Genomic DNA, 25623 nt, shown 5'->3' on the forward strand with positions numbered 1-25623 from the left:
AGTCTGTTTTTTTTTTTTTAATTTGCCAAACTGGCATTTTACCAGATTTCTATCATTAAATGAGTTCCTCCGACCAAAACACTCATGCAGCGTATTTTCTACACATACTGGCATCCTTCTCTGTATCAATATACATCAAGTTAATATATCATAATATGACAACATCATTACCAAGTTAGACTATTAGTCTGCTTTAATATTACATCACAGGTTCATCAAATGTCTTTGAATAGCACAACCAGCTGGCTAATCAGCATCACTTTTTGTCATTCAGACATCTGATGCAATCCTGTGAGAACAAAGCATCCGTCTCTCAGTGAGGTGATGCTCAAACTTCCCAAAGATCCCAGAGATCAGCGTCTCCTGATCTTTCAGCACAATCTCAATACACACACACACACACACACACATACAAACAAACACACACATTGTCTAAAAGAGATAACATTTTGGCCCCTCACAAGTATATATGCTGTGCTTTAAGTCCGTATTATCAAGTTGAATCATACAGATATGCAGAGCATATGTGAGGAAACATATGCTTTAGGGAGAGAAACAGAAGATAACAGACATTTTGCATGTGATCGTGTTGGGAAATCTCAACACATCATTCGTTTTAATGGAAACTGCTGGAAACAGTGGGTGTTTTTACAAAATCTCGTCAAATTATTAGCAAAAGTGATGGTGACTTTATTTTGAGTTTATAACGAGAGGCTACTGAGTCACAGCTCATGTTAATTTCAACACTGAGATGGATTTCCTTCTCTCGCCTCTATCAGTTATCGTCATATGATCTTAATTAACCAAAACAAAGACATGAGAGGGTTTGCTCTCAGTCGATAAACACACATAAAGAAAATGAACAAAAAGCCTGGTTACTCCTTGCCCTGATGCTTCGACTGGCAGCAGACGCAGTGACAGTTACAAGACAGATAAAGACTTAACAGTAAGACAGATGAAATGACAATCGCATGGAGAAAGCAATAAAAACAATTTTCAGCTTAGCACTGTATGATCTATAGACAATGAACAAAAATAATTTGTTTTGTATTGTCCATTAGGGTCTTGCTCCAACTCTCAAAACTGTGTTTTTTTCCAAATGGTGGTGGAAGAAGAGACGTCTCAAGGAGGAAGGGCAGCACAAGAGGGAAGTACTAGCATAGAGCCTTACATTATAGGTGACAAATCTGAAGAAATGAGAAACAAGGAGTCGTCGTGTGCAGGGTAGTCCAGTAGAGGAGAAGAGGTTAATACACAGTTTATGGTGCAGCGAATGTGTGTAATTCGGGGCTGCCACTGCATCTCGCATAGCCGAGGGATCAGGGAAGGATCGCGATTCATTTGGCTTTGATTTCTGAATAGTTGCTGCCGTCATCCCCCCTCCCTGAGGCCCCCTCCCTGGGCCTTGCCCCGATAAACTCCAGAGCAGCGTAATTCAGCTCTTGCCTCTCCAGTCCTGCCATAGAGCCCACAGGTTGATAATCCCCGTCTTCTCCCTGCAGACAGAGGTACTGTTCAGCAGCAGAAATCAGCATCAAGGTGCCAGCAAAGGTGCGACGGACACCATACAGAAAATCTGTTAGTGGTTACTGGCCGACATACTGACAAGAGGACTGAGATGTTTTCTATTAGTCCGGCAGTTTGTGTTAGCAATGAGGCAGCCGTGCAGCAGGCGGTATCGTAACAAACGGCACTGAACAGAACGCAGAAGCTGATATGCAAGAGGAGATGCATCTGTTACTGAGGCTTGTGTTTTTAATGGGGGTTCGTTTGGTAACCTTACCGTAGTCTCCTCTAGAATGGAGTTAAACTTTGAGCCCAACAGCTCTGTCTTAAGCTGTGCAAGAGTTAGGGGAGAGAAAAACAGACAGAAAAACGCAGAGAAGCGATGAAAGCAAGAGAAAAACAGTGTTTGGAAAGGTCATGGTTGGAGCTACTAGACTGCAGAGTGGGAGATATTTCTCCTATGACCTCGTTTCAGAGGTTGAAATGGGGTCTCATCATTAATGACTTTTTAGATTATACAAAACTATAACCCCAAACCATCTGAGAATGGTCCTCCAACCCATCCTCCATCATAATCATAATCATTGACATCAGCATGTCTCACCACTTTCTTCCTCAGATTTTGTTTGTCCTTCTTGACTGCGCTGTAGTACAAAGCTGGGTTCTCCAGGACCACGTCCTGCCTAGGGTTGCCATTCTCTCTGGGGGACGGAGTCACATAATCAGACTCGGTCTCGACTGCCACTAACGCAGGGCGACACGCCAAGCCTGGGCATCCATTTTAAAACAACAAGCTCTGTAAGGTTATGCTGGAGGCCATCTGTGGCTGTGAGTGACGTGGTTATTTCATGGGTTTAGTCGCTGAGGATCACACCTACTTCAGGGCTGACCTACAGAGAAAGCTTGCGAATTTGGGGGTCCAAATAAGCCTTGAGACTAAAACAAAGCACCTTGGTTAAAAGGGCTACCTGGGTTGTATTTAGCGTAGCAGGTCAAGGATACAGAAGCAGTGTCAGAGCAGGGAATCATGCCTGCAAAATATAAGGTTAGTCCAGCTTGCTAACCCACTCCACAAGGCAGCCAATGTTGATCTCCAAGGATTTCAACTGGATCTTGTCGTAGCAAATGAACTGAAATTGCTCTGGAAAAATTATTCTCACGTCCACATCAATCTCACATTCACTCATATATAATGTGCGTCAATGTGTTTTAGAATGGATGACTAGGCTTAAGTGTTTCCTTGGATTTCAGAAAATGCTTTGTGTGCTAAATGACGACTTCTGCCTCAAATTGCCCTCTTCATTAGTTTGTCATTTACACTCACTTCTTGTTGTTGTGGCCCACGTATCTCACAGCTGCAATGATGAAGGCTATGACCGCCACTCCTCCAATGGTGCCAACTATAACTGCCATCATGTACTTTTCTGGAAACAGTGATGAACATAAACAGTTAGTGCATGCCCCTTTATTGTTAGACGTAGACAACATACAGAGAAACTGCACAACTAGCCAACACGCAACCAACACATTAGTGCTCTGAGTGCACATTTATGAGGCAAATTATATCCCGCTGGATGAATCTTATTGTTCAACAAACACAACCATCTCAATCAAAAGTGTTGCTGAGACTAAAACCTGAATCTTTAACAAAGGAAAAGCGAGTTTTGCCTATCTGGGCCATATCAATAAGCATAATTCTCAAGCAAACCATAACTGTAGACAATTGTGATGCTATAAATCACTTATGAAACTATGACCCAGTCCCAATTCCCAAGTGACACTTTTCATTGATCCCCAAAAGAAAAGAGGATCCCTCCAACTGGTGCTTTGGGGGCCATTTTGATGGCTAGATCACCTCAAATACCCACTAAAGAAAAGTGGAGGGATAGGGCCAAGGAGATTCCCAACTTAGTTGTTCATTTTAGATATTTAGACTAAGTAAAACAAATATACAAACAACATGAATTAATAACGTCTTTGGCCTTTCAGAAATTCTCCATGATCACAATTATGACTAACTTTCACTGAAGAAGCCACCCCAGCCTCCTAAAAGCTGTTCAGAGTAACGTGTTGCGTTCGCTCTCTGTAAATCTCCAAATTTGGAAGTACTTGCAAGTTCTCAATAAATATCAATTATTTTGTCATCCCTGAGGCCTTCCCTGACAATAAAGCAATGGAGTACTTTGATGCTTGTCATGGAGCGTCGTCCTACTTAAGAATCAAATGCCTTTGAATGCTGCAGAATACGTCCTGTACCACCGCTTAAAGAAAGTATCTTCCAGCAACTCACAATAGAGTTGGGTGTTCATTTTTAGTCAGTTGAACAGGTTCAACTCATCCCTGCACCTGCCAAAATAAGCCGAATAAACCCTTTCCAGCTGCCAGTAACTGGCTTTAACTGGAAGGGGACAAACCTGTAAGTTACAAAAACATAAAGGGATGGAATAACACTGTATTCTAACGGTTGTGTTGACCACGTTTTTTGACAATCATGACTTTCTGAGATAATTAGACTAGTTTATTATTTTCAGTCGGAATGCAGACGTTTGACCCACACAGTGGTACAGAGAGAGAGATGCCAGCTATCTTTCAGACAGGTAAAGTTGATTTTTCTAATTTCCTCTTGTCTGTTAGAAGTTGCCATCAGTTTCAGAGCCCCCATGCAAGATGTTACGGTCATTTGTTCCTGTAAGGAAAGGTGTTCCCATCTTTGTAGCACCGACTGCAGTACCCCAGTGAAAATTTGTACGGGCACTCAAGATTTATATTATACCCAATGCCGTTTAGACACAAGACTAACTGCCAATTAAACAGTTTTCCACTGAACCTTAAAGCTAGACGTTGGTTTTGTTTCTTAAACCAGCATGAAAAGGGTTTAAGTGATCCAGTGAAGGCCCCTCTGTTCCATCATCATATCATCTGTCCATAAAATCTTAAAGTTTTTTTTGATCAGGTCTTGGAACCACATCTTGTGTCACACAATAAAGAATAGTTTTAATAATGCAACAATAAATAGATAAATAAATAAAAATCTATGTTTAAGACTAAGTATACAAAGCCCTGAACAGAAATGCCTTGATGTGCAGTGGAGGGAAATATAGACAACCTCACTTCTTTGTTGGTCATGCTGATTTTTTTCATGCACTTCACAGATACTGTACATTTTCAGAAGCTCCACTGTCAGCTGCTGTAAAGGTCATTGTATCTGAGACAAATTAAATGAAACAGTTTGGGCAAATCGTTAAAGTATAATGGCAAATTTCTGATCTTTAAATCGAAAGAGCCTTGTTTATCTCCACTATCCTATCTGTGCGGCTCTTTCTGGAGACCACGTATTTCTACATATGATGTAAATTTGTAAATCTGTAGACGACAAACTATATGATTTCATATATTTGTTGATATTTCAGTCCATGTAACTAAATCAGCTGGGTGTTATACTTTGTAACAATTGTTAACCAAGACAGATGATTAAAGGGCTTCTTATGGGAACAATTTTCCGCTGTAGGTCAATACACACTTAATTCACTGCTGTGTTTTTGGATTCAATTACAAGCAAGAAGTGCAACTTTTTAATAGCTTTGAAACAAAAAAAGCCCAATAGGGCAGAGTTAAAATCCATATCAAGCTTTGGCTGTGCAGACAAAACAGGAAACTGTGGAGTGTCATCACACCGATCACATCGGTTTAAGTGAGCATTGAGTTGAGTTCCTCAGTTCTGGTGTGCAGTTTTGTACTCACTCTCCTGCTGTAGCTCCAATAGTACGCTCTCTCTTCCATACATGTTGTAGATGCTGCAATGGACGTTTACGGCCGGCCCGCCATTGTCGACCCGCTCGCCTTTCTCTCGCAGCTTGATCATGCCCGTGGACATGTGTCCGTCTGTGTGCGTGTAGAAGTTGAACCGGCCGTCGGTTTCGTTGATGGTGATGTTCAGGTCAGGCAGGTAGAACTCAATGGTGGGTTCAGGGTTTCCTGTGGCCATGCAGACGCACTGGACTCCCTCCCTTACCACTGTGCACTTCGAGTCCTCCAGAAGGACTGGGGCATCTGTGGAAGGAGGCAGTGCAGTGAAGAGATTCAATAACATCAGTGGATAAAATGTCTAGGAATAGTAATACAAATTTCTTTGTATATAAGAGTTGATGCAAATCAGAAAACTCAAATTCAAATTCAAATGCAGTGCAACAAGATCAGCCTCAAAAGTCATTTTAGATACATAGAACCTAAAAAGATCATTTGACTTCAGTGCTGCTAGCTACAGATTTATCTTATTATTTATTGATTTATTTTGTGTCCTGTGTCTTAACACAACAGTCTGTATAATTTAGCACTCACACTCAACAGTGATGTTAAGGGAGCTGCTGGCCCGTCCATGCTCGTTCTCTGCCAGGCAGCGGTACTGTCCATCTCCCTGTGGTGTGATTTCCAGCACCTCCAGTACCGACAGCTCATCAGCAGTGATGGTTCCCACCAGCTCCCCATCTTTCAGCCATGTGAGGGTCGGGGCCGGGCTTCCCTGGGTGCTGCAGTGCAGGGCCAGTGAGGAGCCCTCAAGTATGGTCATAGAGTCGTTTACCACAGGCTCACGGGGAGGGTCTGCAACAAAATGTTTCAGCTTGCTTTAATTTTATGTTTGGAAAAAGTATCTCTGTTATTTTAAAGGAGCAAACAAAAGGACGGCATAAATAAGCAGTTATGGCAATCCAAGATCATTTGTTTAGTCAATATGTCAAAAAACTCGACAGTTAATAATTTCTGGTCTCTTACAATCCTCAAAGGAGGTAAAAGGACACCTCTTTTAAGAAGCATAAAGCTCCACTAAAGTCACCAAGTTGCCATTAATGTATTGGAATGTAGTTGGTGCTGAGCCACTGTGACGCAGTGGGGTTTTAAAGCAGAGAACAACTGCCTGTTGTGGCTTAAATTAGCGAGGCTCAGTAGAAACAGATCACATAATTTGATCTGCTGCTAAAGAACAGATCATATGTCATGAGATTGTTGAAAATAAAAATAACTATAAACTGTCCAGATTAAAGGGGAACTCCGGGGCATTTGAAGCGCAATCCCATTGCTAGAGGTTGTCAAATACTGATAGTAGGACACAGACTGGTGCAAATCGGCGCTCCCTGTGCGGCGATTGCGCTGTTTGCGCAGCCTGTCATGCTAGCCAAATACGTGGTGGCTAAGGGGCAAATAATAAACCTTCCACGTAAAACAACAACTTGCACACTGCAGAAACGTCACACCACTTTATAAACCATCCGACAATAAAGTCACAAGCCTTACCATCAAAACCATATGCATGGTTCTCACATTACTGGCATGGGGACGTTACAAAACAACTTTATAAACAGCATGTCACTTACCGGTTGTCGGTATGCTCGCGCATGTGAAAGCCCAAAAGAGTCAATGGACGATACTCCCATATACAAAGCAATTATTTTCTCTTGAAAAACTGCGTTCAAGTATTTAAAACATTACAACAATATTACTTGGCATGTATTGTTGTAATGTTTTAAATACTTGAACGCAGTTTTTCTAGAGAAGATAATTGTTTTGTATATGGGAGTATCATCCATCGACTCTTTTGGGCTTTCACATGCGCGAGTATACCGACAACAGGTAAGTGACATGCTGTTTATAAAGTTGTTTTGTAACGTCCCCATGCCAGTAATGTGAGAACCATGCATATGGTTTTGATGGTAAGGCTTGTGACTTTATTGTCGGATGGTTTATAAAGTGGTGTGACGTTTCTGCAGTGTGCAAGTTGTTGTTTTACGTGGAAGGTTTATTATTTGCCCCTTAGCCACCACGTATTTGGCTAGCATGACAGGCTGCGCAAACAGCGCAATCGCCGCACAGGGAGCGCCGATTTGCACCAGTCTGTGTCCTACTGTAAGTATTTGACAACCTCTAGCAATGGGATTGCGCTTCAAATGCCCCAGAGTTCCCCTTTAAACTGAAAAAAGATACTTAGTTTTTGGTTACATTGTCACAGATTCTTGATTGCATCTTTTTAATCGGGCAACAAAAATTTGCAGTAGACCTATTGATGTTTAGCAACATGTTTTTATATTAGTTTTTTTCTCAGGTTACCAGTTTTGTTGTAAATTATTACACGTTTTTACAACTTATTTCTGTTTCAGTATAATTTGTTGATAACAGAGCTTCAGTTCCGTTCTGTTTACTCTGAATTTGAATTTCCTCTTCTGCAACTGAAGCCATTTAGTCTTTGATTAAAAGCAGCCCCCAAAACACTGATAATGTCCCATAATGTGTAAAATACATATACATTCACTTTAGTTTGTGCTTTTGTACTATTTTTCAATGAAAATCTCACTTTGATCAACCATAGATATGGAGCATAGCTTTTAGTCGTGCATTAACACAGGAAAAAAAAAGTAAATGCACACTATACAATGTCACTATGTATACCCACTAATACTGCTTGATATTATATTTGTTTGGTAACATTGTCCACTGGCCATGCAAGTCACCAAGAAATAAGAGTTGGTGATCAGAATTTAAAAAGCAACTTATTAAAACTGTGGGAAATTTTACTGACAGTGGCACACCAAGGAAAAAAAAAATGTCCATTTGTTCAGGTATTTGGATCTAGTGTGTATATAGACCAACAGATTTCTTTACTGTTCTTGCATTGCCTCCTTGTGATTCCACATATTTATAATGTATGCTAATTAATTAGACAACAGCTGCTTTGGCAATCTAAGAGGCCAGGCTGAGCTCATAAAATAGCAATGTCGTAACCTGCTTGTTGTAACAAGTCGTGTTGTGTGTTATTATTACACATCTGTTATTATTTTGCAAATCATATCAGGTGTTGTACTGTGAAGAGGATACACCCTGCCAGGCAATCTTCCCCTAACCCTAACAATTTGGTGTGTCATTTGAATGGTATACAAACTTGTATGTATTGTGGGATTGAGGTTCATTTACTAAACTTACATTTGACAGCCAGGTATAGCGAGGTGTTCATGATGCCATAGCCATTGTCTCCAGTACAGGTATAAATTCCCTCATTTGCAGGCGTCACATCATCCAGGGAGAGGGAGATGTTGGACGCCGTGTCCCACAGCAGCTCCTGATCTCCAAACATCCAGGAGATCCTGGGAGGGGGGTTACTGTCCACCTCACAGTGCAGCATCACAGAGCTGCCCTCCATCACCTCTGAGGAGACGTTCACCCACACAGAACGTGGAGCATCTGCAAAGAAAAGTAAAACAGAGGATTTAAACAACCAAAACACTCCACATGCCACAAAATGACTTTCCAGCGAAAAGAATACCAATCCAATTAGAAAGCAGCTTTTGAACTCAAGCAGACTGCTTAACAGTTTCTTCTTACACTTGATGTCAAGTGATACGAGTCTCTCGTAGACCAGTGTGGTGTTAGGGTAGTAGACCCTGCAGCCCAGAAGCTGCCCGTTGTGCATGGGTCTGGGTACAAAGGTGAGGGTGCTGGAAAGCACGGCGGTGTTGCTCTCCTGAACGTATTCAATGTTGAACTCAGGGTCCGGCAGGTAGTCTGTGTACATCCACTGGATCTCAGGTGTCATGTCGGGGCAGTTATCAGGAGCGTAACATGTCAGCTCCAGGTTCTCATCACTAACAATCTCCTCTGGTATATCAATGTTGGGCTGATCTGGAAAAACAAAAGACAATTGGCCTTTACCTATCAGCAATGACATTGTTTTTCTCTTTATCAGCTAAAGTTAATTGTTAAAGTGATATAATCCCTGACTCACCCAACACTTTGAGCTCCGAAAAGTCTTGGTAAGTATATATATTGGCTCCACCGAGGTCTGCACGAAAGTAGTATCTCCCTGAGTGTTCTGCACCAATGTTACTGATGAGCAGAGTGCAGTTCCTCTGGTGCAGGTCACCCAGCAGTTTGGTGCGGCCCTTGTAGCTCTCGTGCACAATATCTGTACGTGATTTGAAGACTACAGGGGGGAAGAGTTGAGGGTAGGGCTGGCCAAAATACCAGATACCATGAATGCCACGGTACGGCCTGATTCCAGATGGATACATGAAGGTGCACGGGATGACCACGCAGGAGTTTGTCATGGCCGAGATATCCCGCGGTACCCAAACATTCCACTGACAACTGGCATCTGGGGGAGGAAACAGAGGCTGAGTGAAATCTGATGATGTCTAACTTCTCAAAATGCATAGGAAAATTGTTTTATATCATGGAAGAGTCTGTCTACAATTGAACAACAAAGAGGAACAGGAATTTAATACCGTTGATGATCAACAGCAGAGGTAAGAGCAGCTCCAAACACCACATGGTCTCTGTTCAACGCTGGACCATAGACCTCTGAAACAGACAACTTTGTGTTAGTTACACCACAAACATTGAGGAAAAAAAGTCTGTTTACAGCACTGGAGATGCTGCATGACTCAGACAGCCTTGAACTGATTTACACAAGTTTAAAATGTTCTATAAATCTAACAACTTGTTTTCTTGATTGTCACTGTTGCATGAAGCCTACATTTCTATCAAAACTTTTTCTTTGTAGGAAAAATCCTGTTCAAAACCTGTTTTTGGTCAGTATCACATATATTTATTCAATATTTTTGCCATTTGACTCTTTGTCAATGGCATTAAAGTACTCCTGATGAAAGCATAAACGTTGCAAAACAGTGAACAATAGTTCATTGATCTTGATAAAGAGCACTTAAGAAGGACCCCCTGGGTCATGGTGTTTCAGCAAACTGGGTCACGCCGCTACAGGGCTGGCTCTAGCTCAGGAGACTTCCGGCTTCCCAGGGCCGCATGCTGAAGCATCCTGGGGGAAGACACTGAACTCCATGTTGCTTACCGGTATGTCTATTAGTGTATGAATGTGTGTGAATGTGTAGAAGAAAGTACTGTGTAGCCTCCATCTGGACTAAGATGTGTGGTATGAGTGTGTGAATGAATGGGTGAATGTGGCAGGTAGTGGAAAAGTGCTATGACTTGAAGCACTATACAAGTACAGTCCATTTACTATCAGTAAGATGAACAAATTGTGATTTAAATTTATTTTTTCCTCTTTTTTTGTTGAGACTGAAATTATTTCCTCCCAATTATCTCCACCAAATGTAGTTGGAGTTGTAATTTTTTTTACCTCTTTTTCAAAAGCAACTTTGACAACAAAAAAGCGTTGAGGGGGCTGTTGTGTTTCGACACCTGGGGGATGGGGCCATGACAACATGACATGTCTTCATGTCATCTTGTTACATGGTTACAATAGAAGAGACTAAAAGTTTTTCAAATCTTGGATTTTTTTCAAATAATATTTTCAAATTTGATCATTTTCAGCTGAATAAAGAATAACAATATTCAGGTAGAATCCACAGAGACACATTTTTAACTGTGCAGTATGGATCATACAGTACATAATGAATAATAAGAATAAGATAAATAATCATCCATATATGTTAAACTGTAAAGACAAAAATCTCAGTCCTTTTAGTCAAAGTTCCTTATTTAAAATAAGTGAAAGGAGTTGAATGTGATAGGGCAGATAAAAACTGACTTAATTCTAAATGACATGTTTAAAACTGTTCAATCTTTTTAAGTGATAGAAACTTTAAGTCATGGTTTCCACATTTTCTGGCTTGTGTTGCATTGTACTGAAACAGGAACAAACATTAACTGTTAGTGTGACTATTGTTTACCTTGAAATGCTGATGGTTAGAAACAAAGAGGATCTCTGAAGGTCAGCTTGTTGGCAGCTCCACCAGAGGGTGTTCACTCACACCCAGAGAGTCTGACGGCCTTCTTCTCTGTAGTAAAAGAAACAAAAATAAATAAATAGTAATGACATCAGCATCATCGGACGATGACATCACTCAGCCCCCTTGCTCGCACAGAGATGTAGTAAGTCACACAAACGCAGCATCAGTCAGCACCTGCTCGCTCCCCCTCAGTGGAGTCTCTCATTATGGTGGCCATACGTAAGCTCTAACAGTGAATGACTCTCACTGTTGGCTGAGCACTGACACCAAGCCAAACACCAGTCACCAAACATCATGTCATCAGTAGATTACTGATACTATTTGTGCTGCGCTAGAAATAAATCAGAAGATAAGTAGGGTCTTAAAACAGTATGTATGCACTAACAAGATATAGTATGTTAACAAGCGCCACTGCACACACTAAAAGGCATTTACTGAGAAAGTGAATTCTTTAAGTTACAATGATACTTAAAGTATTCAGTATCAGGGAAGCATTAGCATTCTGTGGTGTTTATTTACTCCATTTTCCATTTTTAGAGTAGAGCATCAAACCAAATAGATGAGTCCACATGTATTTTTATCCCATCTGTAATTATTATCAAACAGTAACCTGAATGTCAGGAACTCAGCATTCCTTTAGTCTTTGTTTGCAAAAAATATCAGCAATTTTAAAGCCTATTGTTAAGCTTGAAACATATCTCTGTGACACAAGGACCATGTGTAAACATTTGTGGACAAGTGTCCTGATAAGGCCAAGGCCAATTATAGCTCACACGTATATAGCAAGTTCTTGGAAACGGGTGAAAAGTTAGTCTCGTCCCTATGGTGTAGGGATGGTAAGGTCAACTTAGTTCCTAAAGCAAATCAGAGATCTATCAAATTAAAGAAAATCAGTTTTTCTGCTATTATAGTGAAAGTGTTTTGAAAAAGTTGACAAATAAGTTGGATTTCTTGTCCTCATCGATTTAGATTCTATGTATAATATCATATGTAATAAACAACCCTCGTCATTAGGTACAGTTATCACTGTACTATTATAATATTAAAGGTCTTGAATTTACTAGTTAATGTTTTTGACAGTAAATCTTTGACATAGCTGGAGAGATGCTGAAGACTGACATGCAGCAAAGATCTAAGGATGTAAACCAGGGACCCTGCACCTAATTTATTGCGTTGTTGGGCTGCTTTGTTACTTATACATTATACTTTTTACTTAATAACTTACTAATAACTTTGGAATTTTTATATTCTTGCTCAAGGAATGCTAAACTATCTATTGTGGTTTCAGTATACAAACTATAGGTTTTATGTTCTGGCTTTCATGATAAATGTGTAACTATTTAATAGTGTGATCCAAATTAAATCAATACTAATATGATGATATTTTTTTTCTTTGGAGAAATGTAGAAATAATATACACAGAAGGAGGAGCAGATGATTTTTGGCCTCATACAGCAGCAGCCGGTGTGTACAGATGGCAAGATTGAGAGTGGATTGTGTTTTAGAGCTTCGTGATTAACGCATCTCAACAAATCCACAACCAATATTAGCTTTGTTGATGGGGAGAGTGGAACATTTCTGCTGGTCTGACATTGCCATGGATGTGTCATGCTGCTCACCACGCAGCCCCACTGCCTGGCAGCACATCCATAGGTATTGGAACATGTAAAACAGTTCACAAGGCTTTTAGATAGCTTTTTTTTCCCTTTTCACCTTTAAACATGAATTTTCATTCAAATGAATATTTTGGCTACTTATTTCCAGTGGAATCATGTTGTTTGTTATTGTGTTTCCTGAGGAATGAAACCAAGGCTTGGATCCCCTTCAGCTCCATCTTTTTATCAATTCTGAGGGAAACAATTCTTCAATTGGAAAACGCTCCAGTATCCACTGTGTTCATCAGCTGGATTAGTGCTGAGTAGGCAATTATTTTATACAGAGCTTTCTAATTTAGGTAAAAACTTGCAGCAGACAACTATATCTATAAAAGAAGAGTAGAATTTGCCCGTTGGTTCACTGAAATATGCAGTCCTTTCATGTGGTCATTTTTCATCGTACAGATGTATATAACAGGTGCTTTAAAGCGACACTAGAAAAGTTTGTAAACCTTAAAACTATGTGCTGGACTCACTGGGCCTGAAACTGCCCAGGGGTGCTCAGGTGCTGAGATTCAGCTGCTTTCAACTTTGGTTTGCAGCCCCACACCACACCATCCTGTTTTACGGTCACTTGACATTTTTGTGGGCATCTTCGTCACCTATTCAACATGATAACAAATTCATGTATAAGGCTGTACATGTGCAGACCTCACATGAAGATTTGTTTTCATGAGAGAGGTGTTACATCCCACAACTGCAGGGGGAGCCAAAAAGCAAAAAAAATACTCTACGTTACTTTAAAATAAACATCTCAGATTGAAGGGGCCACCTTTTGTGACGTATTAGTCCATTATGCCACACTACTAACTTCTACAATTACAACTTTTCTACAGTGTTGTGTCAAGCTTAACCATCTGTACTCCAACAAAAGAGCTGGATAAGTGTGTCCTGGGAGAGAGGCCGTGCATCAGCAACAGCAGGGGAGAGCAGAGCCGTGCAGCCAGGCAGGGCCACTGACACCAACCCCAACAACAACAGCCTCATTGATGGGGCAGACAAACGGCTGGCACGGAGCACACAGCATACGTGTGCACACTTACAGGCACACACACGAGCCACACAGCAAACACTTGCCTCATACCAGCCTCAGCACCAGGCTCCTGCTGCCTCACAATCCCGATGACTTCTTCTTCTTCTACTTCTTGCTTTTGTTCTCCCTGAGGGGGTCGTCTTGGACGGAATCCTGGACGCCAGACTCTGTGGGACAGGACAGAAAGAGGGAGATAAAAAAGAGATATTGGAGCCAGACAGGGAGAAGAGAGGAGTCTGTGTGAGCCCTAGTTACACGGGTCGTGGGCAGATTTGAATATGCCTTCCGTCATTTCTAGAGCTGTTCTTTGGCCCACTCAGCATTCCTTTGCACTGTTTGAGCATTTTCCTGAGGTGTCCCATGTGTCTCCATCTCTATGCCCTGTCCTCTGAGCCTGAATTAGGCCTCTCTCTCTGACGCCGAAGCAAAACATGTTCACATTAGTTGAACTCTTTCATGCTGTTGGTGCCTGAGCACAAATGATTAGGCAACGATGACTCAGTTTCAGTATGACTGCATTAGAGCAACATTTGAAGAGTAGGAGGAACTTGTGAAAAGAAAAAAAATGACAGCTTTACATTTGTTCGATAAAGATTTTGATTTTGTTGGTCACGTTTTAAAATAACAACCTAAACAAGTGAGAATTACACCCATGAAAGCGTTTGAATCTGCAGGTGTCCTTGAATAAATTTTAATTTCAGTAAGAGAAAGAGTTTTTGAGGTATGATCATCGATCTTTCCAGCTGTGTGCAGACCTAATACTTTCCCCCCAATGAAGAATGTCTGGAGGCGGGGAGGACAAGCATGAATCCACTCAGAAGTCCACCTAGTTTACATACTATTACAACAAAGGCAACTTGTGTCTCCAATGAGAAAGGTTTTCTTCAACCCTCATTGTGATATACAGAGTGCGTCACTGTGTTCAAAAGCCATTAGACCATCAGCCAAGTGATGGCACCGAATGAGTTGTGGATAACCTCCAGGGAATCCCTGTGTGGAAGTGTGGAAAGCAGCTGAAGAAGATAATGTCACATTCATGATGCTCTGATGCCCATCACAAACAAATACGCAGGATGCCATAACCCCCTACACACACATGCAGCATAAGGCATGGCAACACGCATCTCAGTGTGGGGTGTATAGATATGCGACTTTCCTCTGCACCCCCTCTCTCTGGGTGTAAGCTAAACATGCTCTATTGTCCTTCTGGGACCGCAGTCAATGTGTGTATGTGTACAATAAATGATAAGTGCAAAGTTGTTAATCGTCTCGCTTTCTCTAGTCCTTTTATCACAAAAGAAAAAGCAGATAAAACATTACAGAGAGTTTAAACTCATTTGCTTTTTACTGTTGCCTTGTGCGAGAGATCCTTTTCTAATATCTGAAGCAATCAAACTTCTGTACAATCCCTTTTTCAAAAACTTACCTCAGGGATACAGATGCTATCTGAACAATCAGCTCTGCTAAATCAGGCCATGACACCTTTTATGAGTCATTCTACGTTACTGAAATGACCAACTCAAACAACTGGCTGTGCCAAGAAGAGCATTTTCATTGTGAGTATCGTCTACAGAACATGCACAAGAGCATCCCCGCAGCTCTTGGATTGGGGGAAGAAAGAATGGGAACCTTGTGAGCTGAACACTGGCCATTGTGCAAGGAACAAACCAAACAAACTGGAGGAATTTTTCCGAAACAGGCCCGCTCACAGATTGCACGTTGCTGCTCGACTGTGACGCGTGTTGATCCACCACAAGCTAAGGCTCCAACTAAAATACTCAAAGGAGCAGATGGTCTTAATACATGACCGCTCCCCCTCCCACACATGGTGTGCTGAGCCCAGCGAGCAACGCACACACTCACAGACACAAGATATAAACATAAAAAAGGAGCCATGCCAACATCCAGTCACACAGTCTGTCCGAGGAACTGTGGAGAGGGTTGGCATTAAAGACTGCATTTTATGGGAATTATAAAAAAAAATACTGTGAAGGGTACTTTTTCACTTGTCATGTATGTATTATTTATTAATTTAAGGCATAGCTGTACCATGTATGCAATGAATTTTCAGTTAGAGATGTTATGAGCATAACGACTTCTGTGCTAATCTTAGAACTTAATTGACACTGTATTCTACCCCAAGGTTTGGTTGTTAAACCTACACTCATCTTTTCCTGTTCCAAATCTGACCACTGATCAGGTTCACATTGTGTCTTTCACCAATAGCACACAAGGTGTACAGGGCAATCAAGTGAGCTTCAGTTAGCAGATAACCAGCAGAGCAAAAGCCCAGGAGCACCGCTAGCTTGTTTTACTCTTCCCTACCTGGCAAACAGAGCAAGCCTGGCAATCCCCATCCCAGTGGGCAGATGGTGAGCCACAGGCCTCCGGTCTCATAAGAGCAATCTCCCTTCCGCTTTGAACAAAAGGGGGTGACAAACAGAGCTGTCACCTGTTCAGCCACACAGACAAATAAATTGTGGCTACCCCCTGGTGCTGCCTAAAACCCTCCACTTGACTTGTTGTTACAAACAGGGAGAGTGAGCATAAACCACTCCTTTTCTGGAATTACTGAAATGTGGAACGATGACACATCTTGGTAGAGAAACTGGCATGGTGGGAGGTACTGGCATTCTTGACATTTATCTAGTGTTGCATCACAAAATCACTCAACTAATTTTAATCAAAAGCTTAAAATGCTCTCAATTCAAAAGTCGAACTAGATGGAGAAATGTTCTAAATATTTCCATCAAAAATGGAATCATAAAGTATATATATATGTGTTTTTTCCCATAATCTTTTTTTTCCTTTATTCCCTTATTCCTTATTCACAAACAGATGCAGATAACCACCTCTCTGAACCTTCTGAAAGTGTTCAGAATATATACATATTAATAAATCTTTAGTTTGACTGGGTAAGACAGACCACAGTTAAATTACTTGTAAAACTGTTTTGGTTGACTATGCGCTCGTCTACCTGGCATCATAAGTCTGTTTAGATCTGGTAATTCACTTGAGCAAGTACAGCAACTGCTCAGTGCTTATGGCACAGGCTGTGAAATCTGGCCACTGATAAACGGTCAGGCTTTTGCACACAAGTTTCTTATGTGTGCACGCTCACACACCATAACAACACTTCCACAAATCCAGGAATTCTCTGGAAAAAATTGCACTTATTCATTACACAACATGAACGGACTTCTGACTCATAGTTTTCGGTATTCACTCACCAACTCATCACATCAGTTGTGATCACTCATGCAAACACGCACATCCAATCACCCTGACTGTAGGTGTTTGATCTAAAAAACAAGTGACAAGATAAGAGATAGATGGCTCGCATTGGACACTCCTGGCTGAACCCCTGTACGCATCTGCTCGCTGAAAAATCTCCAATTTCAAAATGTCAAAAAGGCAGAAAAATTGGCAAATCAGAAAAGACTGCTGCTTCTCACCTGTGTCGTGACTGTAGCCAACCTCCAAATGTGCAGCAGCTCCTGTATGAGTAGTGCCAGTAGTCTGCCCTCTTACACTCACATGCAAGGCGTCACACCAGTAAGACCTCTCGCCACTCTCTGTACCAAGCCCCAACAGTTGAGAATAAACTGCCCTCCCCAGCACCGCCACTGCCACCATCATCACCCCTCCCATTTGAAAAGCAGCCCTTCAGTGTAGCAGCATTGTTCTGAAGCTTCGCTCCGAGGCTCATCCATTCATAAATACACAGGGGGCCATAAAGGGCCACACTGTTCCAACTCTCCCTGACAAATGCGGGTGAGGCTTTGAGCTCCGAGGCCTATCTGTCCAACTTGATCAATTGGTTTAAGCTGGATGGAACTGAACACATTTGATCGTCTTAGATTGATAGAGAGCATTTTTTGTTGTTGTTGTGAAGTGTCAATGCCAATAATGTCAACTACACAGTGATGTGACAAAAGTGAAGAAAAGGAAAGCAAAGAAAGGAAACGAGAAAAGGAAAAACAGAAGTATAGAACATTAGTACAGAAGGGAGTGAGAGCACATTTTAGCAGGTCTCTTGATGTTCTGAATATTATGTAACAGTGATACTAACAATAATGACAATAACAATTGTAAAACTAATGATAATAATGATAATAATATTTAGTGTTTCTAACAATATAACTAATTTTAAGACTGCTATACCCACGACTACCACTAATGGTTATGATGGTAACAGCAGCAATAAGAAGGATAAAAACAACAACTATGATATTATCATTATTGCTATTGTCATTACTGCAAAAAACCACATCAACAATATCACCACAACAATTAGAAAATATATGCACACATATCTATACACACATATACCCATAGATCCATATACATACTGTACATATGTACGTATTTACGGAAGAGCTTGAGAGGCAACAAGTATTCCCACCATTACTCGACAGACCAACACCAGCACGCCTGCCCTGTTGTTTGTAATCATATCTATGTAAATGTCAGTGCTGAGTTGTTGTGTTGCATTAAAAAAAGGTGGCAGTGACCAGCAGGAGGTCAGGCTGAGATTTATCTTTACTTTATAAAGAAGGGCAAGTAGTATGGCTGAGTGGCATCCAGTGCCTATTGAAAGGATCCAGGTCATTGTTCTTTAATGGTACTTACCTTTCTATGAATATATGTTGCAACTGGGATATTGAGACAATATTTTCTGTTTTTCCAGTTCAAGAGAATTGTTTTCTGTTCAACTGCAGCAAAGAAAGTGATATGTTATGTAATAGACTTTAAAATTTGGGGCAGCTAATCCTCCACGGTCTCTTGGTTTTTAATGTGGTTTAATATGTGGTTTATTATGTTTCCAGTCGAATTTTGCAACGGCTGAATCTGGGGTTAAACAAGTGGGATGTGGGTAAGACTGGGGTTATGAAGAAAAGATCATTGATTTTAGGAAGCACATTCATTGTTATTGTTGCTGTTCTTCCAATAAATGACGTGGGTAAGTTGGGTAAGATCTTCCTCTTTGCTTTGAAGTCATTTAAAATAACTTACTGAGAATAAGTCGGACATTTTGGCAGAAACTTTTATCTGAAGGTATTTGACATTTCCTATTGTCATTATGATGGTAAGGTTTTGTGACGCAGCTTTCCAGCCTTCCTCAGAAAGTGGTAAAACTTTGAATTTGGAACAGTTTATGGTATAATCTGATATTTTTAACATATGGATGAAACTTTAATAACTTCTGGGAGCACTGTTGAGGGATTTGTGAGGCATAAGATATCATCTGCATATAGAAAAATTGTGTTGAACGTATATAGGTATACCTGTAATATTACAATTTTGACAGCCAACAATGGCAAGAAGTTCAAGGAAAATGACAAAAAAAAGTAATGGAGAGATTACCTCTCTGTAATGTGAATTTCTGAGAAATATAGTTATATGTCATAACTGGTGTAGATGGAAAAACGAATAAGATTCTGATCCATTGAATAAAAGACTCCCCAAAGCCAAATCTTTGACTTTACAGCAAACATAAATTTCCAGTTGACTTTGTCAAAGACTTCTTCTGCGTCAAGAGATACGATTATTGTGTTGACATGAAGTCTCTGTGATAGGTTTATTAGATTAAAAAGACCTTTAAAAATCCCACTTGATAGGGGGGGAATTAAGTTGGACATGACTGTTTCTAATCTTTTTGCAAGAGTTTTACTGATTATTTTCCAATTGCAGCTGATGAGACTTAAAGGTCTATAACTAGAAGTGAGGGTCGGCTCTTTGTCATGTTTGAGGAATACTGAAATAAGAGCTGTGCTCATATTCACAGGAATGATTTATATTCATTGATCATGTAGAAAAGTGATAGATGGGAGATTTGTCGTTAGACACGGAGGAGATAGCTTTACAGAGTCTTGTGAGGTTATGAAGTTATCTTTAGAGGTGGCTTGTTCATTGGATGATTTAGGAAGTTCAACACTATCAAGAAGGGAGAAGGCTATCTGAAATATTTGGTGTATTTCCTTGATGGTCTCTTATTAATGTGGGTTGTGTATCAAATTTCTCTCGAATTGTGGTGATACGTGACTTTTCTTTATTTCTGGCTGGCTTGTTTGGCTGTATTGCACAGAAGCAATGCAAGCCTGAACATTTAAAAGCCAACTTCAACAGATCACTCTTTCTGCAAGCTTATGTTGCATAAAAGTGGAGAAAAGTGCCTCTTCACAACCAGTCATACTTGTCAGTCTCACCACCAAACTTTATGAAACACAACTCACATACTGAACTACTCGGAGGTTATAAAATCAAAAGTAAAATCAAAGTTAACTCAGTTGTTACATAACAGTCAGAAGTCCATCAACTCAAAGAAAACCTCCATCTGCTCTTGTGTTGGGTTTGATAAGATGGATAGTCTAGATAAAATATATCCTTTTGCTTATGACTCATAAGCACACACAGTCTTAAACTGACAAAGTAAAACTAAAGTACAAATACGTCAAATGAGGAGTTTGGATTTCAGACTGTATTTCAATATTAGGACTAATATGTGAGAGGCTTTGGAAAAAGAGTTCCCAGTCTTCATTTCAGCAGAGATGTTGGGATGAGTTGGGATATAGAAATTCATGTTATGACATTATTCCATCATTTGTGTTGATTAAACTATAATGATGATGTCATAACTGGAATCCGCTGTTATCAGCCCCATGGGGATGTTAGTTTTTTTAAATACTGCCTATGAACATGAAGACTCTTCCTAAATTCAGTGATGTCTTCTTTTCAAATCAAACCTCTTATTGTTCAAGCGCGGTTTCGAGTACAGGTCAAGCTTTTCTGTATCTCACTATCAAGCTAGTGCTAACACACAATAGCTGTGTATGAGGGGCATCTTCGTTGCTGCCTCTGTGAAGGCACTTCAGACTTTCTTGATCATTCAAACAGCCCACACACTCAACTGCTCTCACTCTGGAGCTGCTTATAAACACATTGATCTTGTTTTCTGTCTGTGCAGCTTGTGTGACGGTCAACCTTCCTCACATTCAACAAGCTGCAGCTATCTAAAATAATCAAACTAATTCAAATTAAGCTATGATGTGTGCATTTTTCTGTGGTTATTTTTACTTAACTTTTTACTTAAAGGTCTTCATGTGATTTAAATTGCTTCTTTCAAGCACTTCTTCATGCTGATGCCAACTAACACATCAACCAAAGTAACTCCCCTTCCTGCAACATCCCCTTACATGAAATTTAATTGGCACTGTGCGCAATACACACAACATGAGAATGCAGTGATTTACATCTCATGCCAACACATATCCAGCTAAAAATAGTTCCAAGGCAACAAATTAAATCCTGAAACATATACACTCATTTTGAATGTGATACAGAAAACATTTTTAAAAAGTTACATCACCTCTTATTTCAAGAGCACTTTGTGTTTGGGAACTGAACATTGCTATAGTTTTGAAGATGACATACTTTATCATCTCTGTTCTGTTCTGTTTTATATTTCCACTGCTCCACTTCTTCTATGAAAAACACACCATCTGGATGTGAACACGTGTGCCCTATAATCTCGACATATCATTAAGTGATGTCACCTTAGCACATGTGCAAGTTTCATGTGCACTCTTGCAATTTCTTGCCATCCTGAATTCAGAGCTGCGCATCTATTGCGAGCTTAGTGGTGCCTCTCCTTTTAAACCCAGAGATGATGAAGTCCCCAACTTTTCTGGAATTGTATCTCAAAGACTCAGCCTTTCGGGAATGATCTCTTTATCATGCTCTTTTGATTTTTTTTTTAAAGAATTACACAATTTTACGGGCTGTTGTTGCCCCGTGGCAATCTTTTAAAAATACGTTGCTGGCATCAGATTCCAAATGAACAAATATCAAAGTAATACAAATTCTCAGTTTCTACACTTCACACAGCATCTGAACTCCTTTGGAAACCGGGTTGTACAACCATAAAAAAGACACAACACACTGAAAATCGAAATGGCAGTAACAGTGCATGGTGCTGTGACCATGACATGAAAACCCGAGGCTTGCCAACAAACCCCCTCCCTCCTGCTGAAACAGTAGCCATTGTCTCCAGAGGCCTTCTGGGACAGAACAGCTCAGCTCGAGCCTGACACCGCACAACACTGGGAAGTCGATGTGCACAGATAATTGTCTTTTAATCACAACAATTCCCTTTTCTCTGCCCTCGCTCATTTGTTTCTGTCTCTTGTTCAACCTTTCTATCTTGATTGTAACTTTTGTGGCGTTCAGCAAGTTTGAACTGCCACGAGCCGGCTGAAGCTAGGAATCATGAGTTATAAAGAAGACTCTTCAGTTGATATAAATTCTAAGAAGATTGATGTTTGGATCTTCAGCACAATCTTAATCTAAATGTTCTTATGCTCTACTTCCAAGTCTAAATAAATTCTTTAAGAATTTTGTTTTTCTAACCTCTAACGGCAGTAAAAATAATGACTGGTCCCACTCAAAAACAAAATTTGATTGAGAGATTTGTGGTTAAGGGTTTGGTATGGTTAAAAAAGTCAGATATATTTACGCAAAATATCCTCAAGCAGCAATTGGCTATGTGTGTTTAAGAGGACAAAAAATACTGTATGTGGCATTCAAACCTTTCTCAAGCTTTCTTTTTTTATTCTACAACAATGATCACTTATTTTTTTTAAAAACAACACAAGGAGAACATGCAAGCTCATCCTCACCTTAAAGATAATTGTGTCCCTGGTACACTGGAATTACTCATGCTTTTGTAACCCCGTTTCTGAAACACAGCAGAGAAGCACTACTTGCGTGCAGATGGCAAATGATGTCACTTGTGACTTGCAAACTGCTATTGTCCCGTACTCGTGCATGGCTTGCTATTACTGTGTTTCTTTTGATGAGTAAGATGCATGAAAAAAATAACAATCTCTTTTTGAAACAGGGTCCTAAAGAACTGCTTAGCATGGAATGGTAATAAAGTCTCATAACAAGAGTCTGATAAGTAGAGCAGTGAGATTTTTTTATTTTTTTATCACGGCCATAACCTTGTGGTACGTCATTCAATATGCAGAGAAATAAATCCCACTAATTAAGCTAACCTGGACACCAGTGGTGAACTCACACTGGGGACATGTCTTTGCTGATATCTTTGGACTGTGTGGACGTGTATAAATTAGGCATGATTCCTTCAATGCCCTGTCAGAGGCCAAGAAAAAATAATTTCATCATTAGTCCTTGAGAAGACAATATGTTGTTCATCTTTAACCTGAGGAGAAGTAATAACTTGTAACATCTGTATGGTCAGTTTTGAGAGCTTCTTCGTAAACAATGTAACCGTCTAACATTCAAAAACACAGTCTGTGACAGTATTAATAACAACACAGCAGAATGAACACAGTTTAAACACATTAAAACATGCTTTTACAGTATTATGGTACAGCTGATGGTAGGGAGGGGAGGGGAGGGTGGGTGGATGGGTGATGATGGGGGTTGATGGGATTGTACTGGGCAAATACAAGTGACAGAATAGCAGACTGAGAAAGGATCTATTGTCCCTCTGTTCAGGACAGTGGACAGAGGCAGAAGTTGGATAACATTTTTGAATACATAGAGAAGGAGAAATGACACCTTTTTGTGTTTTATTGTTCCGCTTTGCTTTTTCATTACGCACCTCGTTTTACATTCTGCACACTTACCCGTTATCGCTGCATGTGTGCCACACAGCATGTTTAAAACAAATCGTGCCTTAAATGCAACAGCTGCTCAGGGCCATTATATTTCAAGGCAAAACTAAAACATTCAGCTTGTGTCATACTTCCGAGGGAGTTTGGAACTAAAACACTTACTTTGTCTTTATTTCCAATTACAACAAGGTGATTAGATACTTTCGTATCAAGAATTAAGGGCCGCACATCATTAAAGAAAGCAAGGAAAGAAATATTCTCATATGCCCAAAGTATTGGACTAACCCATAAAATCCATGAAAATGTCTCAGTGGGAGATTATTGGGGATTATTTGGGGTGTTAGATCCAGAGCTCTGACACGCTGTTGTCCCTGGGTTACATGGGTTTTCGTTATTCCCAAAGGTGCACCTAATCTCAGATTTGTCCTACTTGGCCAAAATTCCCATATTATGCTCCAACTGTCACTGACAAGCTTGGATTTGAAGAGTGATTGATATTCAGGCTAGTTAAGGTTTTTCCCAGTCTCTACAGGCAATCAGAACATTTACTTTTTAAGATGTCCTATTTTCAGTGAGAGAGATTATTGGAAGTTAATTGAATCTAAAAAGCATCACTAATAGTTGACTTAGCCATATTTCCTTCTGTTCCTATTTAATTTGTCCCCTGAGTTAACACTAAAGAATGATAAAACACAACTGACTGTAATTGCAAGAAATGCCAAACTTTATAATTGGATGTGATTATCACTTAACTAAACATCAACATATTTTAAACGCATAATTCACAGATATCAAATAGACCAGATACAGCTTTTTGTGCATCATTCTTAGCTGAAGGACTCTAAAAAGGGGCAACCATGTCAAAAATTCCACTATACACTAATAATAATATGTAGAGAATCCTTCAGATGCACAACCATTGCATACACTACATGCAGTGAGATATTTGCCCCCTCTGTTGCCTCAAAATTGCCACAATTCACAACAATTTTTTTTTGCAAAAGCAGGGTTCAACTGTGAGAGATTTGAATGCAGATTTTAAAAAATAGAGCAATACCCCAGAGTCGAATTAAAGACAGCCACAGTTTGGGAATTTTCTCAAGAGGAAAACTAACGGTAAATAAAAGCTGAAGATTAGAAAGTAGCACAGCTCTTACCTTATCAGCTGATCTGAAGCCTGTGAGAAGCACAGAGAGTAGTCCTCTCTCCTTCAGCAGTTGCTTTTCTGCTGCTCTCCCTCCTCCCTCTTCTCTTTCACGCTCTCTGTGTCAGCAGATTGGCTCTTTGGCATCCCAACCTGTGATTTTTTTTTAAGGGGAGGGAAGAGTTGCAATCATTTTTTAAAACAAATTATTTAATGAAAAGTATAGTCATAGTTTGGTCATCATGTAAATTGTAATGATATAACTTCTGAGGTGTGGGAACACAGCAGCCTTATTACAATGAGAGCAGAATAAATGACTGGTCCGAAGACCAAATGTAAACAAGCCAATTGGCCGTAGAAAACTGAAGGCACAGCAAAGTGTTCCCTGACTGTACGATACAACTCTGTGAGCCTGCCAATGGTTACTACATTAGCTGTATGAGAAAACGACTGTAAATAAGCTGTGATGAAGACATTCAGAGCGATCATTTCTTGTTTTGATTAAAAAAAACATCTGATTATCTGATGCTTTTCCAACTGTGTAAGACATTAGAAATTTTCTTTAAAAAAAATACTCAGAATACAAGACTGAACAAGCTGCAATAAAAAAAAGGAAAAAGTCCTCCCTTTGTGTTGATCAAATCCTCAAAAGTCAACTCAGTCTTTCAAAACGACACATTTCTGAGTCTTGCCCATGAAAATAACCCCTTTTGTGTTAACCCATTCACACCAAATGCAACATATTTTTGTATCTCTCTGTAAGAACTGGTTTGCTCTATTTGACATGAGCATATTGTACGTGATGTCCCCATTTAAAAAAGCTCAATGTTTAACTCTAAGATGGTTTTTATTTCTTCAGAGGCTGATAAACAGGTTTCATAAAGGATGCCTAAGA

The 25623-nt window shown here is 40.1% G+C and overlaps 1 protein-coding gene across 6 annotated transcripts; it reads right to left on the minus strand.

The window, feature by feature from the left end:
• On the minus strand, positions 1 to 24797 carry mag (myelin associated glycoprotein). Of its 6 annotated transcripts, none has more exons than XM_075466076.1 (13): positions 24742 to 24797; positions 13988 to 14110; positions 11196 to 11303; positions 9774 to 9849; positions 9275 to 9643; positions 8875 to 9171; positions 8476 to 8733; positions 5845 to 6105; positions 5248 to 5556; positions 2831 to 2930; positions 2111 to 2207; positions 1784 to 1837; positions 1 to 1496 (listed from the first exon to the last, which is right to left on the minus strand). In XM_075466076.1, exons 4-13 carry the CDS (start codon positions 9817 to 9819, stop codon positions 1338 to 1340), a joined length of 1950 nt encoding a protein of 649 aa, XP_075322191.1. In that variant the 5' UTR covers positions 9820 to 9849; positions 11196 to 11303; positions 13988 to 14110; positions 24742 to 24797; the 3' UTR covers positions 1 to 1337. The 6 variants fall into 6 exon arrangements, with proteins under 6 accessions (XP_075322191.1, XP_075322190.1, XP_075322192.1 ...); XM_075466075.1 differs by lacking the exon at positions 24742 to 24797 and adding an exon at positions 17399 to 17505; XM_075466077.1 differs by lacking the exon at positions 24742 to 24797 and adding an exon at positions 17174 to 17222.
• Positions 24798 to 25623: the final 826 nt, after the last annotated feature.

This window comes from Odontesthes bonariensis, chromosome 5, assembly GCF_027942865.1.
Source record: "Odontesthes bonariensis isolate fOdoBon6 chromosome 5, fOdoBon6.hap1, whole genome shotgun sequence".
Taxonomy (NCBI): domain Eukaryota; kingdom Metazoa; phylum Chordata; class Actinopteri; order Atheriniformes; family Atherinopsidae; genus Odontesthes; species Odontesthes bonariensis.

Bases quoted from the DNA above. Each gene is read 5' to 3' on its own strand.
- mag (XM_075466076.1), bottom strand. From the start codon at position 9,819: ATGTGGTGTTTGGAGCTGCTCTTACCTCTGCTGTTGATCATCAACG. The intron at 9,172-9,274 runs GTGAGTCAGGGA...TTGTTTTTCCAG, and splicing joins TTCGGAGCTCAAAGTGTTGG to ATCAGCCCAACATTGATATA. The intron at 2,931-5,247 runs GTGAGTACAAAA...CACTGTTTCCAG, and splicing joins ATTGGAGCTACAGCAGGAGA to AAAAGTACATGATGGCAGTT.